At 41.5% G+C, this 23,087-nt stretch overlaps 1 protein-coding gene across 2 annotated transcripts in view; it reads left to right on the forward strand.

The window, feature by feature from the left end:
* SLAIN1 (SLAIN motif family member 1) overlaps positions 1-19,557 on the forward strand; it is a 57,309-nt gene extending 37,752 nt beyond the window's left edge. For both annotated transcript variants that reach the window (XM_063336015.1, XM_063336023.1), the window contains 4 exons: positions 955-1,293; positions 11,376-11,540; positions 13,843-14,152; positions 18,464-19,557. In XM_063336015.1, coding sequence (XP_063192085.1) covers positions 955-1,293; positions 11,376-11,540; positions 13,843-14,152; positions 18,464-18,539 — 890 coding nt within the window. In that variant the 3' untranslated portion in view covers positions 18,540-19,557. The remainder of the gene's footprint in view (positions 1-954; positions 1,294-11,375; positions 11,541-13,842; positions 14,153-18,463) is intronic.
* Positions 19,558-23,087: the final 3,530 nt, after the last annotated feature.

Raw genomic sequence — 23,087 nt, forward strand, 5'->3', positions numbered from 1 at the left:
CAGCTTCTCTGGGCAACCTGTGCCAGTGCCTCACCACCCTCACGGTGAAGAATTTCTTCCTAATATCCAATCTAAATCTACCCTCCTTCAGTTTAAAACTGTTACCCCTTGTCCTATCATTGCACTCCCTAATAAAGAGTCCCTCCCCATTCTTCCTGGAGGCCCCCTTCAGGTACTGGAAGAGGCTATAAGGTCTCCCTGGAGCCTTCTCTTCTGCAGGCTGAACAGCCCCAACTCTCTCAGCCTGTCCTCATAGCATAGGTGCTCCAGCCCTCTGATCATCTTCATGGCCCTCTGCTGATTAGATTAGATAGATACTAGGAAGAAATCCTTTACTCTGAGGGTGGTGAGATACTGGCAGAGAAGTTGTGGATGCCCCATCCCTGGAAGTGTTCCAAGGCCAGGCTGGATGGGGCTTTGAGCAGCCTGGTCTAGCGGGAGTGTCCCTGCCCGTGGCAGGGGGGCTGGAACTGGATGATCTTTAGGGTCCCTTCCAACCCAAGCCATTCTATGGTTCTATGAAATGTTTAATAGCAATAACTTGGAAAAACTAATAGACTGAGTGTTAATTCCTCTAATTAAGTGTTTAAAAGTTAAATATTTAATACTCATGTAGTCTTTCTATTGACAGAGAAATAGGTGCCTCCTGAAGGCAAATGTTAGGAGAGGCATCCAAGACATCTCACAGGTACTGCATTTTGGAGATGCCTCTATTCTTTTTTTTATTTTTTATTAAAAAGGGATCTTGAGGGAAATAGTTCAGGCTTAGGTGCCTGAAAGGTAGACACCAAAAGTTAGATCAGATTACTTCAGATCTTTGGCGTGGTGACACTGTAAATCCAATTTTTGCTGTAAAGTTATGTCTACTTACCTGCTCAGTTTTCAAGATTGAAGTGCATGTTAAGAGTTAATCACTTGGCAGAAGCTGAATCATCCTCTCATTGGAATTTACAGGCCTTAGGCAAGATTATGCTTCAACTTCGGCATCTGTGTCAAGGCACAGTTCAAGCGTCTCTCTGCATGCGGGGAAGAAAGGGACCTGCGGTGACCAGGAATATGATCGCTATAGTCTTGAGGACGAGGAAGAGTTTGACCACCTCCCGCCTCCGCAGCCACGGCTGACTCGCTGCTCCCCCTTCCAGAAAGGCATTCCTCACTCACAGACTTTTTCCAGTATCCGGGACTGCAGGAGGAGCCCTACCTCCCCTCACTTCCCTTCTAGTGCTTATCAACAGCCCTACTACTCTCCTCAAGCCCAAACTCCAGAGCAGCAACCAAATAGGATTAACGGAGGTGGGTTGCATGCTTTTCTGAGAAGTGTTCTTTTCTCTGCGCCAGTGCCATTTTAAAGATTGTTGTGTCAACTGAGTGAAGTGTGTTTAGCGTATGACAGCTAGATCAGGCCGTGAATTGTGAGAAGCAATTTAAGCCTGTGCGAATGATTGAGGTATGTTATTGTTAAGTAACTTGCGCCAAAATGTAATCTGTGACCTGGTCATCAAAGTTGTTGCTGTAGTCTGTTTTGAAGTGCTGAAAGGATGACCACAAGTGAGGAAAGAAGAAAAAGGAAAGAAAACCATCTTCTAGCAGGCTAATAGCTGGTTAGAAGAAATGATCGGGCTTTTGAGCTTGACCTATGCATGTCCGTCGTGGGTACAGTAAATACAAAATAGGGTTTTCAGACTTCCGTTCCCTTTCTTATTCCTGACTTTGCTGTTAATGCAACTATGTGTGATGAGTGCTTACGGCAGGGGTCAGCACTCTGCTCCTGTTCCAGGTCTGGTAGGGCAGACTGTTAAAGTAGCGGGAGATAACGTCACTCCTGAACTATCCTGAACCACTGCTGCTTTTTGCTCTGCATTTGGGATGTATTCCAGAGTCCCTGGGAGATTTGTCTCTTGGTGCTTACTCAAGATTTAAGGTTCCCTCCATTGTTGCCGTTACCTTCCTTTCATTCCTTATTATGATCACAATTTTCTTCCTCCTGCTGCATCTTACTTTCCTATTCCTTCAGTCTTTTCCCCAAGCTAATTCAAAACAGTCAGTTTTCTGTCAAGAGGCTCGTTTGTAACATTACAGGTTACAGCTCACCCTTGGGCAAGGAAAGAAATGTGTTCTTCGAAACAGTTGCTATTTATAGAGCGCTACAGGTATGCGTGTTGCTTTCCTGACAAATAAGACATGTCAGGTTGGTGCCAAAAGGACTTGCATTCAAAGTAAGACATGGCGTGGAAGTATAATCGACAAGTGGCAGTGCATAAAGAAGGCTGAGGTTAACAGAGGGTAAAGCCACATGGGTGTTTGTTGGTACAGAATATTTCAATGTTATTTTTCTTGCCGATGAGGTACTAGAATGGGACAGCACTGATGAGCTTGCAGGAATGCTGGGCAGATAAAGGAAAGGTTATGGGGCATTTTTGATTTAGGAATAAGGGCAGGATGTGGTGCTGTAATCTTTTTATATGGTCCCCAAATGCTTTTTTCAATTATTTTTTAGTGTTCTGCGTCAGTGGAACTTAAGCATTGGATTACCACATGGAAAACTCAGAAAGTACCTCCAGGGCACTAAAAATACTAGACTCCTAGTTTATTGACTAGAAAGTGTATAAATGTAAAAGGCCACCAATTTTACCACCAGGTCGCCTTTTTTCTCAAGAACTTTGTGTTGGATAATCTGTTTGGTGTTTGCTCAGAAGATGAACACATGCGTCTTCAGTTACCTGTTTGCTGGGGTGGCAGACAGTCCTATAATAGCCAGTACCACTATCTTTAGAGGGGAATTATCTCTTCACCTTCTGCACCTTCAGCCTCTGACTCATGCAGCCCTGATCCACATAAGTAGCAAGTACCGATGGTGAGAAATGTTTTACTTTGGCTGTGTTTTGTTGGCAGACAAGGAGCCAAGTTTTTGCTGTATTGAGTATGTCCGAGTAGTATTACAACATCTCATCGGCACTTCTCATCATCTTGGCAAGAATTTCATTGTCTTTCAGAAACTCCTACACACTGAAATGGATGTAGCCTGCAAAATAAGAATTTGTCTGAAGCTCAATGTGATGGACAGTGTGTTTCCACAGTGTTACAGTTTACCAAGGCAAATGAGAAAGAGGCGTGTGATAGATGGAGGGGCTAAACTGTTTAGTTACTGCTTTTAATACACGTGGAAAGCATCATCCATAATTAATCAAAGTTGCATATACTGCATGCTGTGCTGCTTTCGGTTCTTCCAACAGTCTTCCCAAATCTCTCTTCCCCCAGAAAGATGATTTGTGTTCTTGTATGTGCAGTCAGCAGTCTGGCCACTTGTTCCTCTGATCGTTCACAGAGCTCTCTGTAGAAGAAGAGTAAGTGGCAGGTAAACATTGAATTTTGACACTCAATTGGGGTGGAAAAAATAGTGTTTAACTTTGACCCAGTGTCTCCCCAAGACTTGTCTGTTTGTTTAGCTCAAGTACAATTTTTTGCCATTAGGAACAAATGGCATCATGGGTGCTTGTCCTACCTGCTTTCAGTGAAGTTTGGTATGGCACGCTAGTTGAGGTACTTATTCTAATTTTAACTACCTGTACAAATAGGTGGAAGGTGTGATAAACTTGGAAACCTTTAATAATTCTGTTAAGAGTATAATATTGGTCACCTGATGAGGAGGGTCTGATGCAATGTAGGTGCCCACATGTGCGTGAAAGGCCCAATTCAGCTGCCCACATATAAGCGCTTAGTGCTCTATGAGGTGCTCGGACGCCCCCTGCTTGATGTCTCCATTCCCATGTGTCAGTGCTGATAAATGCCTTAGAAAACCCAGGGTCTCCCAAATGGCGTGAGGTACCAATACGTAGGCACTGAGTTGTGCACTAGGTGTCCAGTTTCCCACTACAGCTAATGGTTTGCTTGTTCTCCATCCACAGGATTGCATTTTAGGCGGCAGAGAGATTATCTGGTGCTTCTGGTGCCCTGGTGATATATATTCTGAATGTGCTTGGGGTGAGAATACTCTCACAGATTTTTCCAGCTGTGTTCGAGGCCATAATTTTGAACTTACACATTGTTCTTGCCAGTGCATTTTAGCAAAGTGCTGCCCCTTGGTGTAATTTTTACACTCTCCATTTATTTTTAAAATACTGTACCATCTTGCCCTTATCCCACCAGTCCCCAAAAGCTTGCTGTGTCAAAAGGCTCCTGCTAAATGCTAGCATAGAGTGGCAGATGTGGGCAAATATATATATGTTAAGATGTGTGTAATGTGTATTTGAGGCCATCTGTAGCATAGGCTGCAGGCATGCTTCTTCTTACCTCTCAAACAACGTTTTGCAGTCATCACCTGTAGAGTGCATGTATTTCCTTTGCTTTCAAATAAGTTTTATTTCCGGTTCTGCCAAGAATTTACCAATAGAAAAGCTTTATGTGAAATCTGCTTTTTTTTCTTCTTCTTCTTCTTTCCCTCTTTCTTCTTTCTTTTTACATGCTCTCACTAAATAAGCTGAATTGTCTGTAATGATGAGATACGTCAGAAAAATTCCATCTCTGAACTTTTTAAGGCATTCTGGTTTTCAGGGATTTTGTAATCAGTGGGTCAGAATAGATGATTTAAAGAAGATCTGGGAAAGATAGGAGCTGAATAGCTTTTGAGTATCTGTTGCAGTTAGCTCAAGTGAGTGCGTCTAGTATGTCTCATAAATTAACAAAGCTTTTAATATTTTGACAGTGGAAAGATTTATGTTTATACCTCTTGCCTGTTCCTCTCATTTGAAGAAGTTTTAATGGTAAAAAGCTTAAAATGTGGCCAACTCTATTAATTTCATAAATACTTTATATTTGTCATTTTCATATAAGAAATATCACCAAATTTAATAAAACCAAGCTGTTTTCTGCTTCATGTTGTCCATAATATAGAATTTTTTTTTTTTAAATGGGACACACAGGAAATTGCTTTCATTTTAACTTTTTAAAAATATTTTTTATTTCTGGTTGGTTGCTTTATTTGTTTTTAATAGATGATATGTTTATGCCCTTTATTAGTTCTGATTTTCGGAAACCAGAAGTAACAGAACTATAGTATGTGGAAACATCCAGAGCAGTCAAAATCCAGGACAGACAAGATACTGAAAATGGGATTGATCTGTTCAGGCCCACTTTTCAGATCTTGAGATAAGCTTACTCATAAACTTTTATCCTGGCACCCCTTATTTCATGTGCATCTTAAAGTGTCTATGTTTATAATACCTGAAAATTGGAAACTTTGTAGTTTGGACAGATTATTCCAACTAAAGAAGGATTTTATTATAACGCAGTAAGAAGGGACAGGTGAAAAATACATCCTTCATTGAGTAGCAGTGCATGCAATCTGGTTAATTTTAATATATATTTTCCATTACATTTTCATGTTGATTTTTAAGTCTTTAGCTTTTTTCTGCTCATAACCTCTCTTGCTCAGTAAGGAAGAGGGAATTCACTGTGGGAAATTGTTGCAGACTTCACTAAAGAAAAGGAGGGAAAAAAAATCTTTATTTTGTCACCTTTGAAGTTATATTATGAATAGCGAGCAGTGGGGAGAAGTCATGGATGGATAGTGGAAAAATCCTTAATTTGCTGTAACTATCTGTGGCGGGAGACATGCCTGTGATGCCGGGGTGAGATAATAATAGTAATTTTTTATTAATAGTAATAATTCTGAATAAAGTGGAAGTGTTCAACATTGGCAAAATGTAGGTCTTGACAATCATGAAGGTGTCTCTTGCTTACCTGAAAGACTTGGTTTTAGTTCTTAATCTGTATTTGTGTTTTTACACACTGATGGCTCTGTTGTATCAAATGACGATTACACAGACCTTTAACTAGGCCCTGGTATACTTGGGATGTCATAAACGTTATAACCATAACAAACACAATGCAAATTCTAACTGAGGTCTTCAAAGATGAGGAAGATAAATCAATCCCTTAAAGTGAAGTCGTAATTGAGTCTCCAAGTTTGTTAAGAATTTCAGAACAAACTCTGAATATCTACGTAATTTAGAAGGTGATATTTAAAATAGAAAAGCACAAATTTTTTTTCCTTATGTTTTTTCCCCATCTTATTTGTATATATAACGTGGATAAGGCAGAGTTGAACTTGCAGGGTTTGTGTGAAGGATTTAAATATGTGTAAGAAACCACGAAATGCTGATATAGATTTCTCTGAGACACTAATAAATAAGATTCATTGTATCACATTTCTTAACGATAGTTCACTTTTGATGAGGCTTGCAAGTCCTTTTGCTCAAATCAAACATTGACAACACTTGCAGAGAATAACAATGAATGAATAAATGTGTTTTAAGACACTTCACTGTAGAGTCAACATCAGCCCTCCTTGCAAGGAGAGCCTCACTGGATGAAGCGTTTTGGCAGAGAGAAGACGGTATTTATCAAGAACCGCTACAGAGCTCACAGTCTGGCAGCCCACCAAGAGCGTACCTCTGCTGGGGCAGCTTTGCTGCAAGGGCAAGGTCTCTTTTCGTGCTACATGGACATTAATCTTCGGCCGGTGATAATATTAGGTCAGGGAAGGAAAAAAAAAATAAACGAGAAGCAGTGGAATGGGGGCGGCCACCAGCAGTGCTGGGACCAGAAGACAGAAGGCAGGTGCTGCCTGTTCTGTTGTCCTGCCAGAAAGAAGCTGGGCCACCGATCTCAGGCTGACTTCAGAGAAGAAATGGCATCGAGGGAAGAACTTCCTGGAAAAAATTAGAACTGAAGCAGCTGGGTAAGAAGCAAACTGCTGTCTTTACTGTAATTTTGTGGACTGTTTGACAAAAGAAGGGGCACTTTTGCCTGCTTTTTGACCCATTTCTTAGCAGTAGTGAATATGATCTGTGCTGTGGGGTGGTCTTTTCATGCACATTTTCAGTTGAGGGCAGAGGATCCTGTATTTCACAGTTTTTCCTCTGCTGTAGGCAACAGGCAATTCAGGATGGATGCCACATAAGGGAAAAAGTGTAAACATGCAGTAAGTGATTTTTGGTGCAAATAAGTGCAGATAAGTGAAATAAGGGCAACATATACCACCTAAAGAACACTCATGAAGTGACAAGCACATGTGTATATGCATGTACTATTCTGAAAAGGTGATAATACCCAGGAACTGATTATTAACTCCCTGCATAACCTATCCTTGCATTTTCTTCACACTTTCAAATATCTCAATAGTACCATGTCTCTAGGTCATGCTATTACATCTCAAAGAAGCCTGGGAAAGGTGAAGGTACATCTGTGATGTTTTGTATGACTGCATCCTCCTTAAACCTCATATTTGTTTTGGCCTAGATTATAGTTGAGATTCATTAGTGAGTTACAGTAACTATGGATGCTGTAGAAGGTGCAGGTTCTTCAGAGTTCCTCGCTGGTGTTAATATCAACATCTTCCAACAGAACAAACTGTAAACAACTAATGATTTATTTTTTTTTAGGCTTGCCACTGAACCAGATCAGTGCAGAAGAGGTATCAGAAACTGTAGCAAATTTCAGCATTTGTCATAAACAGAACTGTTTGGGCAAATTACTTCTCACCTAAGAATACATCTCGGCACTACTCCTTCACTCCTCCTCTCTGTTAATTTTCTCATCGATGTTAGGAGAGCAAAGAGCTCTAGAAAGGGAAGGTTTGCTGCTAGCAGCTTGGAAAAATATTTTTGTTTTCTTCTCGTATTTCCAGCAAGTTCGTATCTAGTCACGTCTCAGTGGCCTGAAATAATATTAAAGTCACATAACTCCCACCTTCTGCTTCCATATATCAAGAGCCAGCATTTCATTTACAAACAAAAGGTCTGTAAGACTCTTTCTACTCTTCTTAGGAGGGGAACAGGTGACAGAAGAAAACTTCAAGGAAGAGATGAAAGAGAATGCATCATCTGAGGAGATGAAAGCTGCAAAATGCCATCAAGACAAACGTTTCTGGGTTTTCCCCAAATACAAAACTGACCTGCTATTTTCATTGCTTTTCAGGGCCATTTATCTCAGCAGACACAAGGACCCATCAAAGAAGTAAGGCAGATGCTCGGTGGATGAGAATTTGCAGGTGCAGCAGGAATCTGCTGCCTGAGGACTGCCTGAGGATTCATTATCAGCAGCAGAACAGACTGCTGGAACCAGAAGGGCCTAATGAACAGGAGGCAAAAGACGTGGCCACCCACGACATGGAGGAAGTCCAAGCTACCTCTGTACCTATTTTTCCTGCTATTGTAGCTGCATCCACTGTACAGTTCAAGGCGCAGATCATGCCTGTGGTGGCTGATGTAGTCCCTGAGTGGGAGAGCATGTAGAGTCCAAGGAATTCTGCTGATACAATGTGATATATAGATAGCATTAGAAAAGCTAGTTTATGCAGTACCATCTTCCCTACCACCATCCTGCTGCTCAAACCTTTTTTGTTTTTGCCAAGTGCTGTAATGGTGACCTAGGATTTCAGGACCTAGGATTTTAAATGGTAGGCTAGGGCTCCAAAATTATCAGTAGCTACAGACATCCCGTATTCATGAATTTTCTGCCCCTCTGGGCTAAGGATTGCATCATAGGAAGGCAGTTCCTTTACTGTTTGCAAAATCATGAGTATTTCAGAAATAGGGATGTATAGTAGCTGTATGGATGCCATTGTTTGCATCCCTGGGATGGTTTTGGAAGCCTGATAACTGTTTTATCATTGTTATATCACTGATATTAATACTTTACCGCCTGCCTGAACCACAGTGGTAATTCCTTTGCTAATGTTCATTGCGGTACCACTAACAGTTTCAGCCTGCCTGTGTTAGTGATGAGTCACTGAAGCACAACTCCTCTAACTCTTGGATGATAGAAGGATTACCCTTAAACTGGTTCTTTATTAGGGTTTGGCTGTACTCTAGTTTCCAGAAACTTGCAATTTGTTTTCCTGCTCTGAACCTGCTCCCTATCTTACCTCTTGTACGTACTGTTTGATTTAAGAAATATGCAAATGTAGTGTATGTAATTCACTGGAATATTTAAACGGTTTCCTAGACCGCAATGGTTTTCTATGTCAGACCATGTATGGTAACAAAGTCAGCCTTAGTTGAGATGGAAGAGAAGAAGGTCTCATCATTACAGGACTAATGTTCATGAGATAGTGTCGCACTGGTAACTGGGACTCGGGACATAGGGACTTTGGAAATGCTGGACCTTTGAAATACAAGGATGTTTTTGACTATTTGCAGGATTCTGTACCAGTTCTTATCATGAGGACCAGTCATAAAAACCAGCTGGAGTTGTAGCCTTGCTGTGACTCGATTCGCTGGAGTTACTTAGGCATCACATGTATTGAAGTTACTGTTAGTGACTACTAATACCTTGTATAGATAGAACTGCACTGTCACTTCTTATTACTTGTCAGTTGTTAGCAGCTTTAAGGATTAGAGGAGCTCATGATGGTGCTGATTAGGTTATATATTTATGTGGACTGATAAACAGAGATTCCTAACTCAATTCATTGTTTCTGTGGACTGAACTCGCGCTGCGTGAGCTAGGAGGTCAACCCAAAACAGCAATTCCAAGCTGTGTGTGATGTGTCGTTCCTCTGCATAAATCCAAAGCGTCGATGTTGAAATGCTCTGCTTGCCATTGGAGGGAGCAGTCGTAGCTGCCTCTTAGAAGACAGGCATACACCTGCTTTCTGTTGCCCTGTAAGAACTGGAGGCAGACATCTTCCAGGCGCTGGAAGCTATGGCAAGCTGGTGGCCTGCACACTGATGGTGGAACCAGGAGAAAGAAACATAGCCACCTCAGCAGGGCACAGCACTTGTGCTCCTGAAGCCGGGCAAGAGTCCTGTGTTAGTGGTGTTGTCAATGACAATTTAACGAATGACCCGTTGTTTCCCCATAGCGGTGCTTTACTGAAGTCTGTCACGTCACGGGAGGCAGTTCAGAGCAGGTCATTCAGAGCATCCAGTTCTGGAGCCCCTACCACAAGAAAGATATGGACATGCTGGAACGTCTGCAGAGAAGGGCCACGAGAATGATCAGAGGGCTGGAGCACCTCTCCTATGAGGACAGACTGAGAGAGTTGGGGTTGTTCAGCCTGGAGAAGAGAAGGCTCCAGGGAGACCTTATAGTGGCGTCCCAGTATCTTAAGGGGGCCTACAAGAAAGCTGGTGAGGGACTTTTTAGGATGTCGGGTAATGGTAGGACTGGAGGGAATGGATTAAAACTAGAGATGGGACGATTCAGAGTGGACATTGGGAAGAAGTTCTTCACCATGAGGGTGGTGAGACACTGGAACAGGTTGCCCAGAGAGGTGGTGGAAGCCCCATCCCTGGAAGTTTTTAAGGCCAGGCTGGATGGGGCTCTGAGCAACCTGATCTAGTGGGAGGTGTCCCTGCCTATGGCAGGGGGGTTGGAGCTAGATGATCTTTAAGGTCCCTTCCAACCCAAACCGTTCTCTGATTCTATGATTCAGTGTGTGCCTTTCTTCCCCCGCCAGTCTCTTCTGATCATATAGAACTGAGTCATCTCCCATTGACCCTGTGACAGAAGAGACCAAAAGAGCTTCACCTTACATTACCTAATGCTGTTGTGGTTGGGAAGTCTTCTTGAGGTGTCAGTCTTGGTTTTGGCTTCTCCCTCCAAATCAACTAGCATGAGCGGGGTTGCATTTTCTGACCCCTTAGACACTTGCCTTGGCTGTTGAACCTGCGCCAAAAACAATTGGGGCATTTGCAGCTTTCTTTTTGTGGAAGGCCTGTTCTGAAAATGCCCACCAAATCAGGCATCACAAGTGGGGTCAGAGGGAGAACCACCAGATGTGAACATCCTGATGTCCAAGCAACTGAACAGCATCAAATCTTAGCAGGTTTTGCGCATGGCCGCCTGCAGAAACCAAACGTGCTAATAAGGCTCAGTACTGAATGGAATTTTTTAGCATCTCATTGGTGCCTGAAAGCAAGACTTGAGTCACTTAGGATGGATTCATCTCACCTGTCTTTAGGCATCCACAGTGCAGATACCTGTGTCTGACTGTCACGGCAGCCTTGCTTTGTATTCACAGCAAAGAAACAGGCACATTTAGGGCATGATTCATCTGACCTACTTTACGCTTTTAAGTGAAACTCATCCTTATTATGACATTTTAGTGTTTAAATCCTTGTGATTCTGAAAATGTACTGCCTATTGGTGTCTTTAAAATTATTTGTGAATAGTCATGCTATTACAATAGTCAGAAGGGTTCAATTAGTAGGCTGTCAATAATGTATTCATATTCTTCCTGCAGAGCAAAACCTTTCTTTGTGTTGAAGTAATTTGTTTCCATTTTGATTTTCTACAGGAATTATTCAGAGGCTGCGTGTGTTTGTTGGAAACTCTGACATGACTGTGGATGTTGTCTTCTTTTGCCTCAGATAAACTTCGAAGAAGCATGCCTAACCTCGCTCGGATGCCAAGTACCCCCACCATTAACAGCAATGCTGGCTTTGCTAGTTCTCCAGTCACCGTGAGGAACAGTCAGAGCTTTGACTCCAGTTTGCATGGAGCAAGTAATGGGATTTCAAGGATGCAGTCATGTAGTAAGTACCTGTGTTCTTTGGCCGCGTGCAAGGACTTCATAGAGTGGTAAAATACACGTCCCAGTCACTGATCCTCTGCTTTATGAAAAATTAAAAGCAGACTGTGTTCCTTTTGCACCGGATTTTAATATAGCTCAGGATTTTCTAAGTTTATATTTTATAAAGCAAATTCTGCTGATCTTGTTATGCACTGTTGAGGGTTTCATCACCTCCTTTTTTTTTCTTTTCTTTGCCCATTCATTTTGTGCCAATAATCAGTAGTAGTAGTAGTAGTATTTTAGAAGGACCAATAGTGCAATTAATTCATATAAGCTTACTTTTTTACTTTTGATACTAGAATTGAAAACTGCTTTTCTTGGTAATTTATACAATGCTGGTTTTACAGTACACCGTATAAATACTATCTTAAAATATGTGACCTCTCTCCTATTGAAATTGAGCCGCTTTCTTCTGAGCAAATGTGGCCAACAGAGGGTTATATCCTCAAGTATAATGTCCTTTTGAGTGGGGAATTAAAATGACTCGGTGACTTCTTGATGGGGGGATGAAGGGAGTATTGATCTAGTGGAAGTTGAATTAATAACATAGAATGTGAACAAGATCAATCAAGATGCAAACCCTAGCACAGTCGTTGAGGTACTCTAAGAAGAAATGGAAAAGTGTATTTCGTTGGACACAGGCAGGAGAAATGATTTAACTTACGCCTCCCATGTCCTGTGAGGTTTTGGAGGGAGAAGTTGGCAAAACCTTTTCCTTTGTGTGTTTTCTTTCAAATTTGAGCAGAATTTACAAATGCCTTTGAAACTATTAAATTGCATCTTTTCGGGAAAATATACTTGACTGCTGGATTTACTTTGTTTTATTGTTTAATAATAGGAGAATATAGAATAGATTTCAGCAGGAGAATGGAAGTAGTTCAGGTTCCCACTTCATTTTGCATGGTAGTGCACTGAGTTTAATTTTACTTACTATTTTTAAAATACATATTTCAGTATGTGTTTATGTATGTATTTATATGTGTGTATAAAGTGTGATTTTTCTGAAATAATTCTTTGAAAAACACTTATACTAAGTGGCCGTGCTGGGGTATTTAAGAAGCTGTGTTATGATAAGAGTTCCATAGCAATATATTTCAGCCTGGAGAGGAGAAGGCTCTGGGGAGACCTTATAGCAGCCTTTCATTACCTAAAAGGGGCCTACAGGAGAGGGGGGGAGGGACTCTTTATCAGGGAGTGTAGTGATAGGATGAGGGGTAATGGTTTTAAACTGAAAGAGGGGAAATTTAGATTAGATATTAGGAAGAAATTCTTCACTATGAGGGTGGTGAGGCACTGGCACAGGTTGCCCAGGAAAGTTGTCGATGCCCCGTCTCTGGAAGTGTTCAAGACCAGGTTGGATGGGGCTTTGAGCAACCTGGTCTACTGGGAGGTGTCCCCCGCCCAGGGCAGGGGGGTTGGAACTGGATGATCTTTAAGGTCCCTTCCAACCCAAACCATTCTATGATTCTATATTGCCAGTATTGTTTAAATCAATCACACATCTGTATTTTCTCCTGTGTTTTTAAATGATCTTAAGATGCCTTTTTTTAAAGACTTGGAAAAGGATTGGCCTGTATGCAGTATGTTAGTTTATGGGCTTCAGGCTTTTGACAGTTTGCTTTTGATATGTGAACTCTGAAACTGACGCATGTCTGATGTACACCAGAGGGCAGGATTGTGTAAAAAATCTATATATAAAGCTTCTGGAACCCGTAGCATTGATTTAAAATGATAGTTTACATAACATCAGCCTTTGAATACGCTGCTGTATTCAAGACGTTTTTATAGCCTTTTTATTGGTTTTATACATAAAGCTTAGACTTCTGTGATGTTTTATAATGCTTTAATGCAGTGTTCCTTAAACAAGATGTGGTTATTGCAAGCAACCTTACAAAAATCTAAATGATTTAACAGCAGTTAATTTATACCTTCATTAATTTCTCCTCTTTAAAACTCTTAATTGCATAGGTAGAATTAGTGTGCTTGTAATGGCTAAAGAAAACCTCTTTTGAGGGGAGAAAAAAGGGGTGATATGGGGTGGTATTTTTGTTCAGATGGGGATGGAACAGAGTATTTTAGGTTAGTGTAGAGTCACTGGATACAGTCTTGGATCCAAGGGTTTCTTTCATCAGTTTCTAATTAGCAAGTAAATTGTATAATGGTGTGTTTATGCCTGTTCAGACCTATCTAAAAATGAGCATTACTACCTGGCCTCATCTGTTGCATACTGACCTTGTCACTTCCTTTTCTACCACTCTTTACAGTTCCATCACCAGGACAGCTTCAACACAGAGTTCACAGTGTGGGACAATTTCCAGTGTCTGCCAGACAGCCTCTCAAAGCTACTGCCTACGTAAGCCCGACCGTACAAGGTGGTGGTAGTAGTAGTAGCAGCAGCAGCAGCAGCAGTATTCCGGTGTCCAACAATTCCCAGTTTTATTCTAACACTGGGATCCCAATGCCAAACAAGACTGCCAGTCAAGGGATTGTAGGGCGCAGTGCTCTTCCAAGACCGTCGCTGGCCATCAATGGGAGCGGCATACCCAGAAGTAAAATCGCACAGCCAGTTCGAAGGTAAGAGTTAAACAGGCCTCCTTCCCTATGCAGATGGCTTTGGGTTAGATTGTGAGTTTGTCCTTGTTTTTTTTTCTCCTGAACATGAAGTTGGGCTATAAAACAGAAGAATTTCTAGCTCCCACTGTTGAATCACTGAATGGGTAAAGATTTATTTCCAGAAACAGTGATGGACAATGCCTGCTGGTAGTTCCTAGTGAACTGGGATAATTGATAGATTGTAATCACATATAAATAAGAATAGATTGCCGCCCACCAATAAGAAATCAAAACAAATGGAAACCTCCTATCATTAACATATGTGGCTTGCGTTCTTCCAGACTTGTGTCAGCTGCTATTCCAATGTCACAGGGTGAGCAAATCTTGGAGTACTCAAATAGAAAGAGCTGCATCCCTGTTGTTGTAAATGTCAGTAGACTGTAAAAATGCAACTTGTGACATTATGGCATTGTGAGGAAGGAAATGTCCTGGATATTTCTGCTGGTTGAACCAGCATCTTTTAAATTCCACCTGGGAGACAATAAGCAAGCAGGGAATCCTGGAGTATCACATACTTGCAATGAGCTATACTAAGCAAATGCATTTTTGCATTTTTCCAAGAGAATTTCATCTCCACATGATTTTTTATTTTTTTAGGGCAAGCAATAAAATAAGCTTGAGGAAGGAGACTGTGTTTTAATCACGTTATCACAGCTGGGAGTTAAACTCTTAGCTGTATGTTCTGTGATTAATAGGTGATGAAGTTTCTCAAAGAGAAAATTCTATCAACTTGTGTCAGCTCTTCCAACTATTTCTTCCTATTGCATGCATCCCTCCTCTTGTGAGGGCCCGCTGTGTGACCACCTGCTTTTCTGTTGGATGGACTGTTTAGCTCTCACCGTTTTTATGCTTTTCACTAGATACTGGCTAAATCCAGAATAAGTTCAATTGCTCACATTCTCTTTGGTTGAGTTACTCAGGGATTACACCAACGTGACTGACAACAGATTTTGACCGACTGTGGTGAAACTTTGATAAAGATCCGTCAGGTTTCTTCTTTGATGAAGACTGTACCGTGAGATTTCTATTACAGCCTCCTTTGCTCTCTGCTGGAACTCTCGCTGTTAGAGTTCTTTATAGTAGAGGGGTTTCTTTCTTTTTTTCGTTTTCCTTTCCTCCACTTCATGTTCTTCTGCAGAGCTCTTAAATCTTTCATAGCAACATGTGAAAAAGAGACTTTCTGGGCCATGAAGACCAGTCCCTTGCTATTTTGTAATTTTTCGTACGATACACAATACTAAAGAAAAACAAAATTAAGAGGTTTCAGTGGAAGGGTGAGACACTGTACTCTCAACACTGTTTTTATTAGAAGCTGATTCAAATCAGTAACAAAGCTATTTATAGTCCAGAAAGTCTGGGCTCCTGTTGTCTTACCTTCAGATGTACCTTAGCAGCGTCATATGTTGCTACAGAGCCAGACCAATGATCCTTGAAGATGGAGAGTCTTTGCAGTGTGGGAATGACAAGCTTATAGGACTCTAAAAGCACAGACAGAATAGAGCTCAGCCTACAGTTCTTTAAGATCCTTGTTTCATTTTATGTGGAAAGTAAGGGCAGTTTCAGTTCACATAGAATTTTCTTTGAAAGAATTCATCCATCAGAGGCAGACTTTCTCACAATTGATTTTTGTCACTGTGGTCATTTCTAAGGGATGGGATTTCTCATTACCAGTTTAGGAGTCTAGCTTCTTTCAGTCTACTGAAAATTAAACGGTGTTTTTAGTCATGAATTGATTAAAAGTACAACAGGTCTTTTGTTTTTTAAATAAATCATATGTTCAGAGAGAAGTACACACTCAGAGCAAAGCTATGTCTTCATACCTATGGCCAGACTGTTAGGTAGCTAAGTTATTGGCGTTTTAGATACTTAAAATACACCGTTAGACACTTTGTTTAGGGTCTGCATCAGGAAATGTCAATATTTACTGCACAGGATCAAATACAGGATGAGGAAGTACTTTTGATAATTTGTAAAATAAAATTATAATAGCCAAGATAACCGTTTTGGCTAAATATTATCTGCTTTTCTCCTTGCCATTAGAGATTCATGGATCCAAAAGCAGTGTAAAGAAATTTTAACAGTATAGTGCATCTCTAATTAGCCTTACAAACGAGCACTGGGTTTTTTTGTTCCTGTTGAATGGATCCACACAACCCCCAACCCTTTCCAACTCCACGCTCCAGGCTTCTTGCAGACCTGCCTTCTCACCTCCCATCCGCTATCTGCCGGTCCTCCACTTTCTATCGTTACCCGGGATCACAATGTGAGGGGCAGCAGGGGCAGCTTCCCATAGAGCAAGGTGAGCCGGGAGCTGAGTGGGACAGCCAGGCTGCCCCACAGCACCCAACCAAGAGCAGCACTGGTGGTGACCAGGGTTAGCTAACAGGCCCCATCTCCAGAGAAGTCCACAATGACGAGGCAGGTCCCAGCTAAAGTCAGGAAGTCAATCAGTGGGTCAGGGTCTGGATCATAGCAGGTACCACTGGGAAGGTAAGCACAGCTCCGGAGTCACGGTGAAAGGGTTGCTTGTTCCTGCTGCCTCGCGCTGGAGCAAGTCACTGAGATCCAGCTAATGATGGGACAGTAGAAAGGGACTACAGACCCTCCAAAACTATCTCAGACCACATGGCATCATACTGACAGCTTATGCTTGTTTGAAACTGTTTTCAGCACTGATGTGTTTTCCCGTTCACTGCCCTGAGTTAGAGAGTCAGCTCTGGACACATGTCAGTATTCTTACAGTTATTTTCAGCTTAGTTAATAATTCTTTACCTTTGCCCTCCCCATTTTTTCTTGGAGGTTGTTAAACATACTTTCCTCTTTCTCCATCTGGAAAAAAAGAAATTAAAAAAGCAGTTGCAGAAAACATCAGAGGCAGGTTGTGTTTTATGACTCAAGTAACTGGATTTATATCCAAGATAAGTGATCCTGCAACAAAGTGGAGCTGCACAAAAGCAGCTTGGCTGAACCTAAGTTTAACCAGCTTTTTTTACTTAAGTGCAAAATTTTTGCCACTAAACAAAGGAATTGTAGCATAGAGGCGAGAAGCTGCTCTGGTGACTGCTTTTGACTTACGGACTCTCCCTTCCGTACAACATACCTCTGCCTTTTCTCAGCCAAGGGCATTTGGAAGGGAGAGGAGGCATCAGTAACTCACAGAAAAAGCAGAGAAATGCGAGAACAAGGCTTGAGACCTGGCTTTTTAAGAAACAGTTTCACAGAATTTAGGCACTATTTTCAGCAAATTTTGGTCTAACTAAAATATGGTTGTGGCAAATTAGAGATAGCCTTCCTCATCCCCACTGAGTTGGTGATCAGACGTCAAGTCAGATGGTTGGTTTTCCTTTTTGTGCTCTCATTTGAAACAGTGACCTCAGTAGTACCTGGAAGGTTTGGAAGATGGTCAAGGTGAGGCACTAGAACAGGTTGCCCAGAGAAGTTGTGGACGCCCCATCCCTGGAAGTGTTCAAGGCCAGGTTGGATGGGGCTTTGAGCAGCCTGGTCTAGTGGGAGGTGTCCCTGCCCATGGCCGGGGGCTTGCAACTAGATGATCTTTAGGGTCCTTTGCAATGCAAACCATTCTATGATTCTATGGTCAACAAGCATTTTATAGTAAGTCCTCATTCATTAGTGAGAGACATAGCCCAGGTGTGAGAGTGAGGGCCTGGAGGACGACAAGTTCCCTGCAGGAGTGGTGATGCTGGGACTGGTGGCTCTGTGACTTTGGCTGTGGGATGGAAACACATCGTCATGTGTCTCGATAAGAGGGTCTGGAGCAGAATTTGGTAGAATTCTTAACGGATAAGATGCCAAAATTTTTTATTGTTAGTGCATAGCATTTTTATAAAGTGCTGGTTTTTTGATGGGCGTGCTGAGCACAACAGCTTTTTGGAGAATATTTCCCATTAGATCTCAGCTGTCCATCCATATTGGAATATGTCCGTAGTGACAAAAATAGGTTTTTATTGCCTTTAGCCTTCAAGAACAAGACCTTCCCATTTAGAGGGGTCGCATGCATCATAAGAATTATTTACCAAATTCCTTTTTGCCAATCTTTTATCCTGTTAAGACCAGTAACCATAATGGGATCTCACTGAAAGTGGCCTTAATTTCACCTTAGATGTTTACATTTGCATTAGCATGAAGTCAAAAATATACCGGAGTAATGCCTCCAAAGCCAGTGTTGGTGCAGAAGTAAATGATATATGTTACCTTGATCTTTCACATGAAATATGACTTCCTTTGTGGTTTTTTGTCATTCGTTTCATACAGTTTTCTTCAGCCTCCAAAGCCACTTTCATCACTCAGCACAATGAGGGATGGGAACTGGAGAGACGGTTGCTATTGATGAAGGATGCCCATCAACAGTGGAAAACAAATAATGTGGATTTCATTACCCAGCTGGCTGGGTAGCAATGATTTGGGAAAGAAGGGTCATACAGTATTATTTCCCCCAGGATTTTGCTATGTAACCATCCATAACGCAATGTCATTTTTAAAAAATGAACATCTTCTCAAATACTAAATATTGCACTTAATCAGTTACCTGAAGCTGCGTTGTTATCAGCCTAACAATGGCAGTGTTGGCATTTGGAACTGAAGAAAGTATTATATATGTGCAAAGTACCAGAGAATTTCCTTGGAAAGGACTAGGAGATAATGCTTTCTGAGCAGTTTTGCCGTACTGAAATTCGAAGATAATTTATTCAGTGTAAAGGCATCATGCGTTTTATTTTGAATTTGGGGGGACTTACATATGTGCTTGAATTCTTTTCTAGTGTTTCCAGTACATTTTATTTTGTATACTTAAGTTCATTTAAACTTGCCTGAACCTTGAACAACAGAGAGATAATTTAACTTTTCTGTGCCATAAATAATATTTTTGGGGCAATGTACTTTTTTAGCGCTAGGAACATATCTTACAAAATCGTACCATTGGCAATACAAAGCAGTATATTTATGTTGCAGAAGCACAAAAAAAAAAAAAAAGTAGCATTCACTGGAAATTGCCATCCAGCTGGGTCAGCATGGTTTTGTTGGTCTTTCACCGTTTGTTCGATTGTTAATTTATTGTCATAGTGTTTTGTATTTAAAATGGCAGCATAAGTCACATTGCACTTACAAAGATACAGTGATCTCTAAAACGACAGTTGGTTTTCGGTACTTTATTACAAAGAATAAAAATGTAATGTTTTATTAACAATTGCTTATGGAAAATGAGGTTTTAATGTGAATAAATCTTTTTGATAGATCTTTTACAAAATCCAATTGCACTAATCAATGCTTTCTTATAATGGCATATGACTTAATATTTGATTACAACTGTGTATACTGCTGTTTTGGAATGTTTCAGAAATAAAGAATCTATTTCAGCAATAATGCTGTTCTTGAGTGTGCAGTGTAAACATTGTGAGAATTTAGCATCTACTTAGCTCCTGAAGTTTTATTACTTAGCATTTATAAAGATTGTGCTGGATTTTTGCAAATGGTAACTAAGTTCATCTGAAAATTTCTAAATATTTTTTAAATTGTTATGAAGCCATAGCATGCATAGAAGACAAATATGTATTAACTTCAGATCAATCTTACGATGATCTTAGGAATTTTTTTCAATTTAGTGTGCAGATTCTGCAAGTGCAAATGTGACTTGCAGTGGGAAACACAGATTGTGTCTTTCACCATACCTCTGAATTTGCTCGAGGACCTGCTTTTTTTAAAAGGGCAAGCTAAAATAAAAAACAAAAGAGGAGCATTTAGTGGCGAGTAAAACCTACATTACACCCAGAAGTGATTGTATAGTAGTGCAGTAGTATCTCTGCATAGCTTAATGTTTAACAGAGATAAACCATTCATTTTTCACACTTCAGTTCTTTTAATCCGGTTAAAATCCCATTTTTTTTTCTGAAAAAAGCAGAACTGTTGAAGAGGGTATCAAGAAGTACTCCGACAAGGAAATTGCCTCTGCATGGGTAAGTACTTAAGTAGGACTGTGCCAAACTCATCTTGTTCATAAGAAGCTTTAATTGGAAGAAGTTACTGCTGGTTAAAGCAATTAGTTATTTCTGGAGAATCTCTGTTGTCTTGAACAGTTTATCTCGCTTAGAGACTGACTCGGGGGGGGGGGGGGGACGGGACGTGCAGAGCCAGCTCTGGGGGTGCTTTGCTATTTGTCTGTGACAAGGAGGGCTGCAGAACCTCCCAAATTAAGAAGCTCTCTTGGTTTCTGGGGCTAGGGAGCCCACGCGATCTTTTTCGTAGAAGATGGCTGGAGACCAGTGGCGATGATTAGCTTCTGCTCATTGCTGCTCCTACCAGTCCTGGCCTGAGCTGTCTCTTCACTCTGTTCCCCAGTGCCGGGATTTTATCCCTCTTCCTCCGCTGTTTAGGACATCATTGCCCCACATTACTGTGAATTTTTGAAATAGGAAGCAACTTGGCGGTAATACCGAATTGTACACTGGAGGGCAGTATATACTTTGAAAATGTTTTCTTTTTAGCAGCTAAAGCTTTTTCTATTTCCCAGGCTCTTGGTTTGAATCCGGCGCGTATGTTGCTTCCCAGGGTTGTTTATGTACGATGGCAACATGTTAGAGGAAGGTGCCCAGCTGTTTTGTGACTTGCATTTTTAAATTTCACGCTACGCAATGTGTCGTGAACTGGAGATATAATGAACTTTTTGAGAAGATGTGGTGGTTTTTCCCTTTTTAATTGTCCTGTTCCCTTGCTATATGTTCTTTCATTGTGTCGGGAATTGGTAACCTTATAGCTTTGCTGGTTTAAGTGGTTTTTGTCAAGTATCTATCTGTCACATCGGATGCCATCAAACTTCAGGAGAAAACCCAAGGTGTGAGCAGCTTGATCTCATTTCTACACTCTGACAATCAAGATAATCACTTGTTTCAGCCACGTCACTGAAGTACCGCTGCTGTTTGCCTGCAGGCGGGGGGAGCTGGCTGTCTCCCCTGGAATTAGGATCTGCGAACCAGATAGTACTGCACTGTGCCCAAAGTGTCGGATATTTCACCACAGCCTCACTGGGAGCAAAACATGGAACAAGCAACAGAAAACCACTTCTGTCACGCTTGGTTTTGTGTGAGGCAGAATCTCCTCCAGGGTGGTGTGAAACGGCAAGACCATGCAGTTATTTTTAAAATAAACAAAACCAAACTTATTTTTCACAACCAAAGTTTCATTTCTAAGAATAAGAGAGCATTTGAGGACTCTCTCTTTGACCCTTTTGGGTTCTTCTCTTTTGCTCCATGAATGCAAATTCCAGTCTTGTCTCCTTGTTGCTGAGTCCCAGAAATTACCTGCCTCCTTCTGTCCAACCTGTAGTCTTGGGCTCAGCTCTTGGCTTCAGGTGGGGAGACTCGGCCATCAGCTCACCTTTAGCTTTAATTTTTCCTTGGCCAATCTTCAGCATGTCAAATCTGTCCGAACTAAAATGATAAGACCATTTTCCTGTCCTCCTACTTCGACTGTGTCACTGCTTTGACCACTTTTTTGTACTCCTACTGATTTCCCCCTCCCTGCGGAAAACAGTTAAAAAGGCTTACAAGCTAGTGGTACTCTTTTACAAAGCCACGGATGCTATCCCATCCCGATACTAGTTTATTATTGGGTGTTGAAGTGGATTCCCCCGTCTAAATCCGTGATGCCAGCCTGCGTTACGCCTGTTGCAAGCAAAGCAGCTCCTAGCTCCCTTCCATGTTGTTCCCCACTGTGGGGGGAATCCCCCATAAACGTAAGGAACTCCCAATTTTATTCGCCTTCAAATTCATCCTTAAAGGGCTTTTCTTTAGTGCAGTGCCACTAAAAGCAGGACAACAGTTACACTGCCCGTGTTGCCTTACTGCTCTTGAACCCGTTAAAAGAATGTGGCCTCATCGCTTTTTCTTTCTTTGGTCTTTTTTTGCTATTCCTAAATTGCAAGTTGTTGGAGACATGGATATGGTCTCCCTTTGTCTTTGTATAGCGGGAAGCCTAGGATCCCAGGCGCAACATTACAATACAAATACTTAAAATTAGCATCTTCATATGGAAAACACTAAACATCCACTGTGAATGATGGGTAAGGCTTCATAATTAAAAAAGCACCGGTGAGTAACACTCTTAAAAAACAGATTTGTGGCGTTTAATCCTCAGGCATGATCTACCAGTTCAGAAATTCTGGATAATAGAATTATCCAGAATTCTGGATAATAGAAAAAAAGGAAATGACTAAGCCTGGATGACTTTCCCTGTCACCGTTGTGGTGAAAAGGGTATGTCCTGGCTGGTCTGTTTTAATTTTTCCCAGCAGGTCAGAGTCACATTTGCTCGTCTTCTCAGCCATCTTTTTCCTTTCATCTACTCTTCCAACTTTTGCTCTCCCCAGATTCCCATCTTTCTTGTGACCGCTGTCAGTTGGTTACGTGTGCTCTTGTGGCTGGTGTGTTTCCTGACCATCCACCTGCAGATCCCACCCAGCTCTTCTGCTGCTCACTCGGCAGCCCGGGGAACAGGTCCTTGGTGCATCTTGTGTCTGCTTCACTGGGACTTTCAACTCTTACCTGGCAAGGTAAGCGGTTATACTTCATCTGAATTAATGGCAGTGGAAGGGAAGTTCAAGGCGCGAAGAGATGCTAGTAGGTCTGAGAAGGTGGTAATTAATGCCAAGGTTGGTGATCCCTCAGCAGGGTCACGCCTCTACTCTCTGATCTGACCAGGCTGCTCATTACTTTCAAGTGCAATTCAAGGGGTTGGCTTTGACCTAAAGAGGCCCAAGAGATTATCTTTCTACATGTGCAGTGACAACGCTTTTTGCAAAGCATGTCATGGAAGGAAGGAAATGAGAGATTAGATAGGTTTGTTCTTGAAATCTCATTCCTCTTTCATTTAAGTCAAGCATTTAGGTT

This window comes from Chroicocephalus ridibundus, chromosome 1 (assembly GCF_963924245.1).
Source record: "Chroicocephalus ridibundus chromosome 1, bChrRid1.1, whole genome shotgun sequence".
NCBI classification, from domain to species: domain Eukaryota; kingdom Metazoa; phylum Chordata; class Aves; order Charadriiformes; family Laridae; genus Chroicocephalus; species Chroicocephalus ridibundus.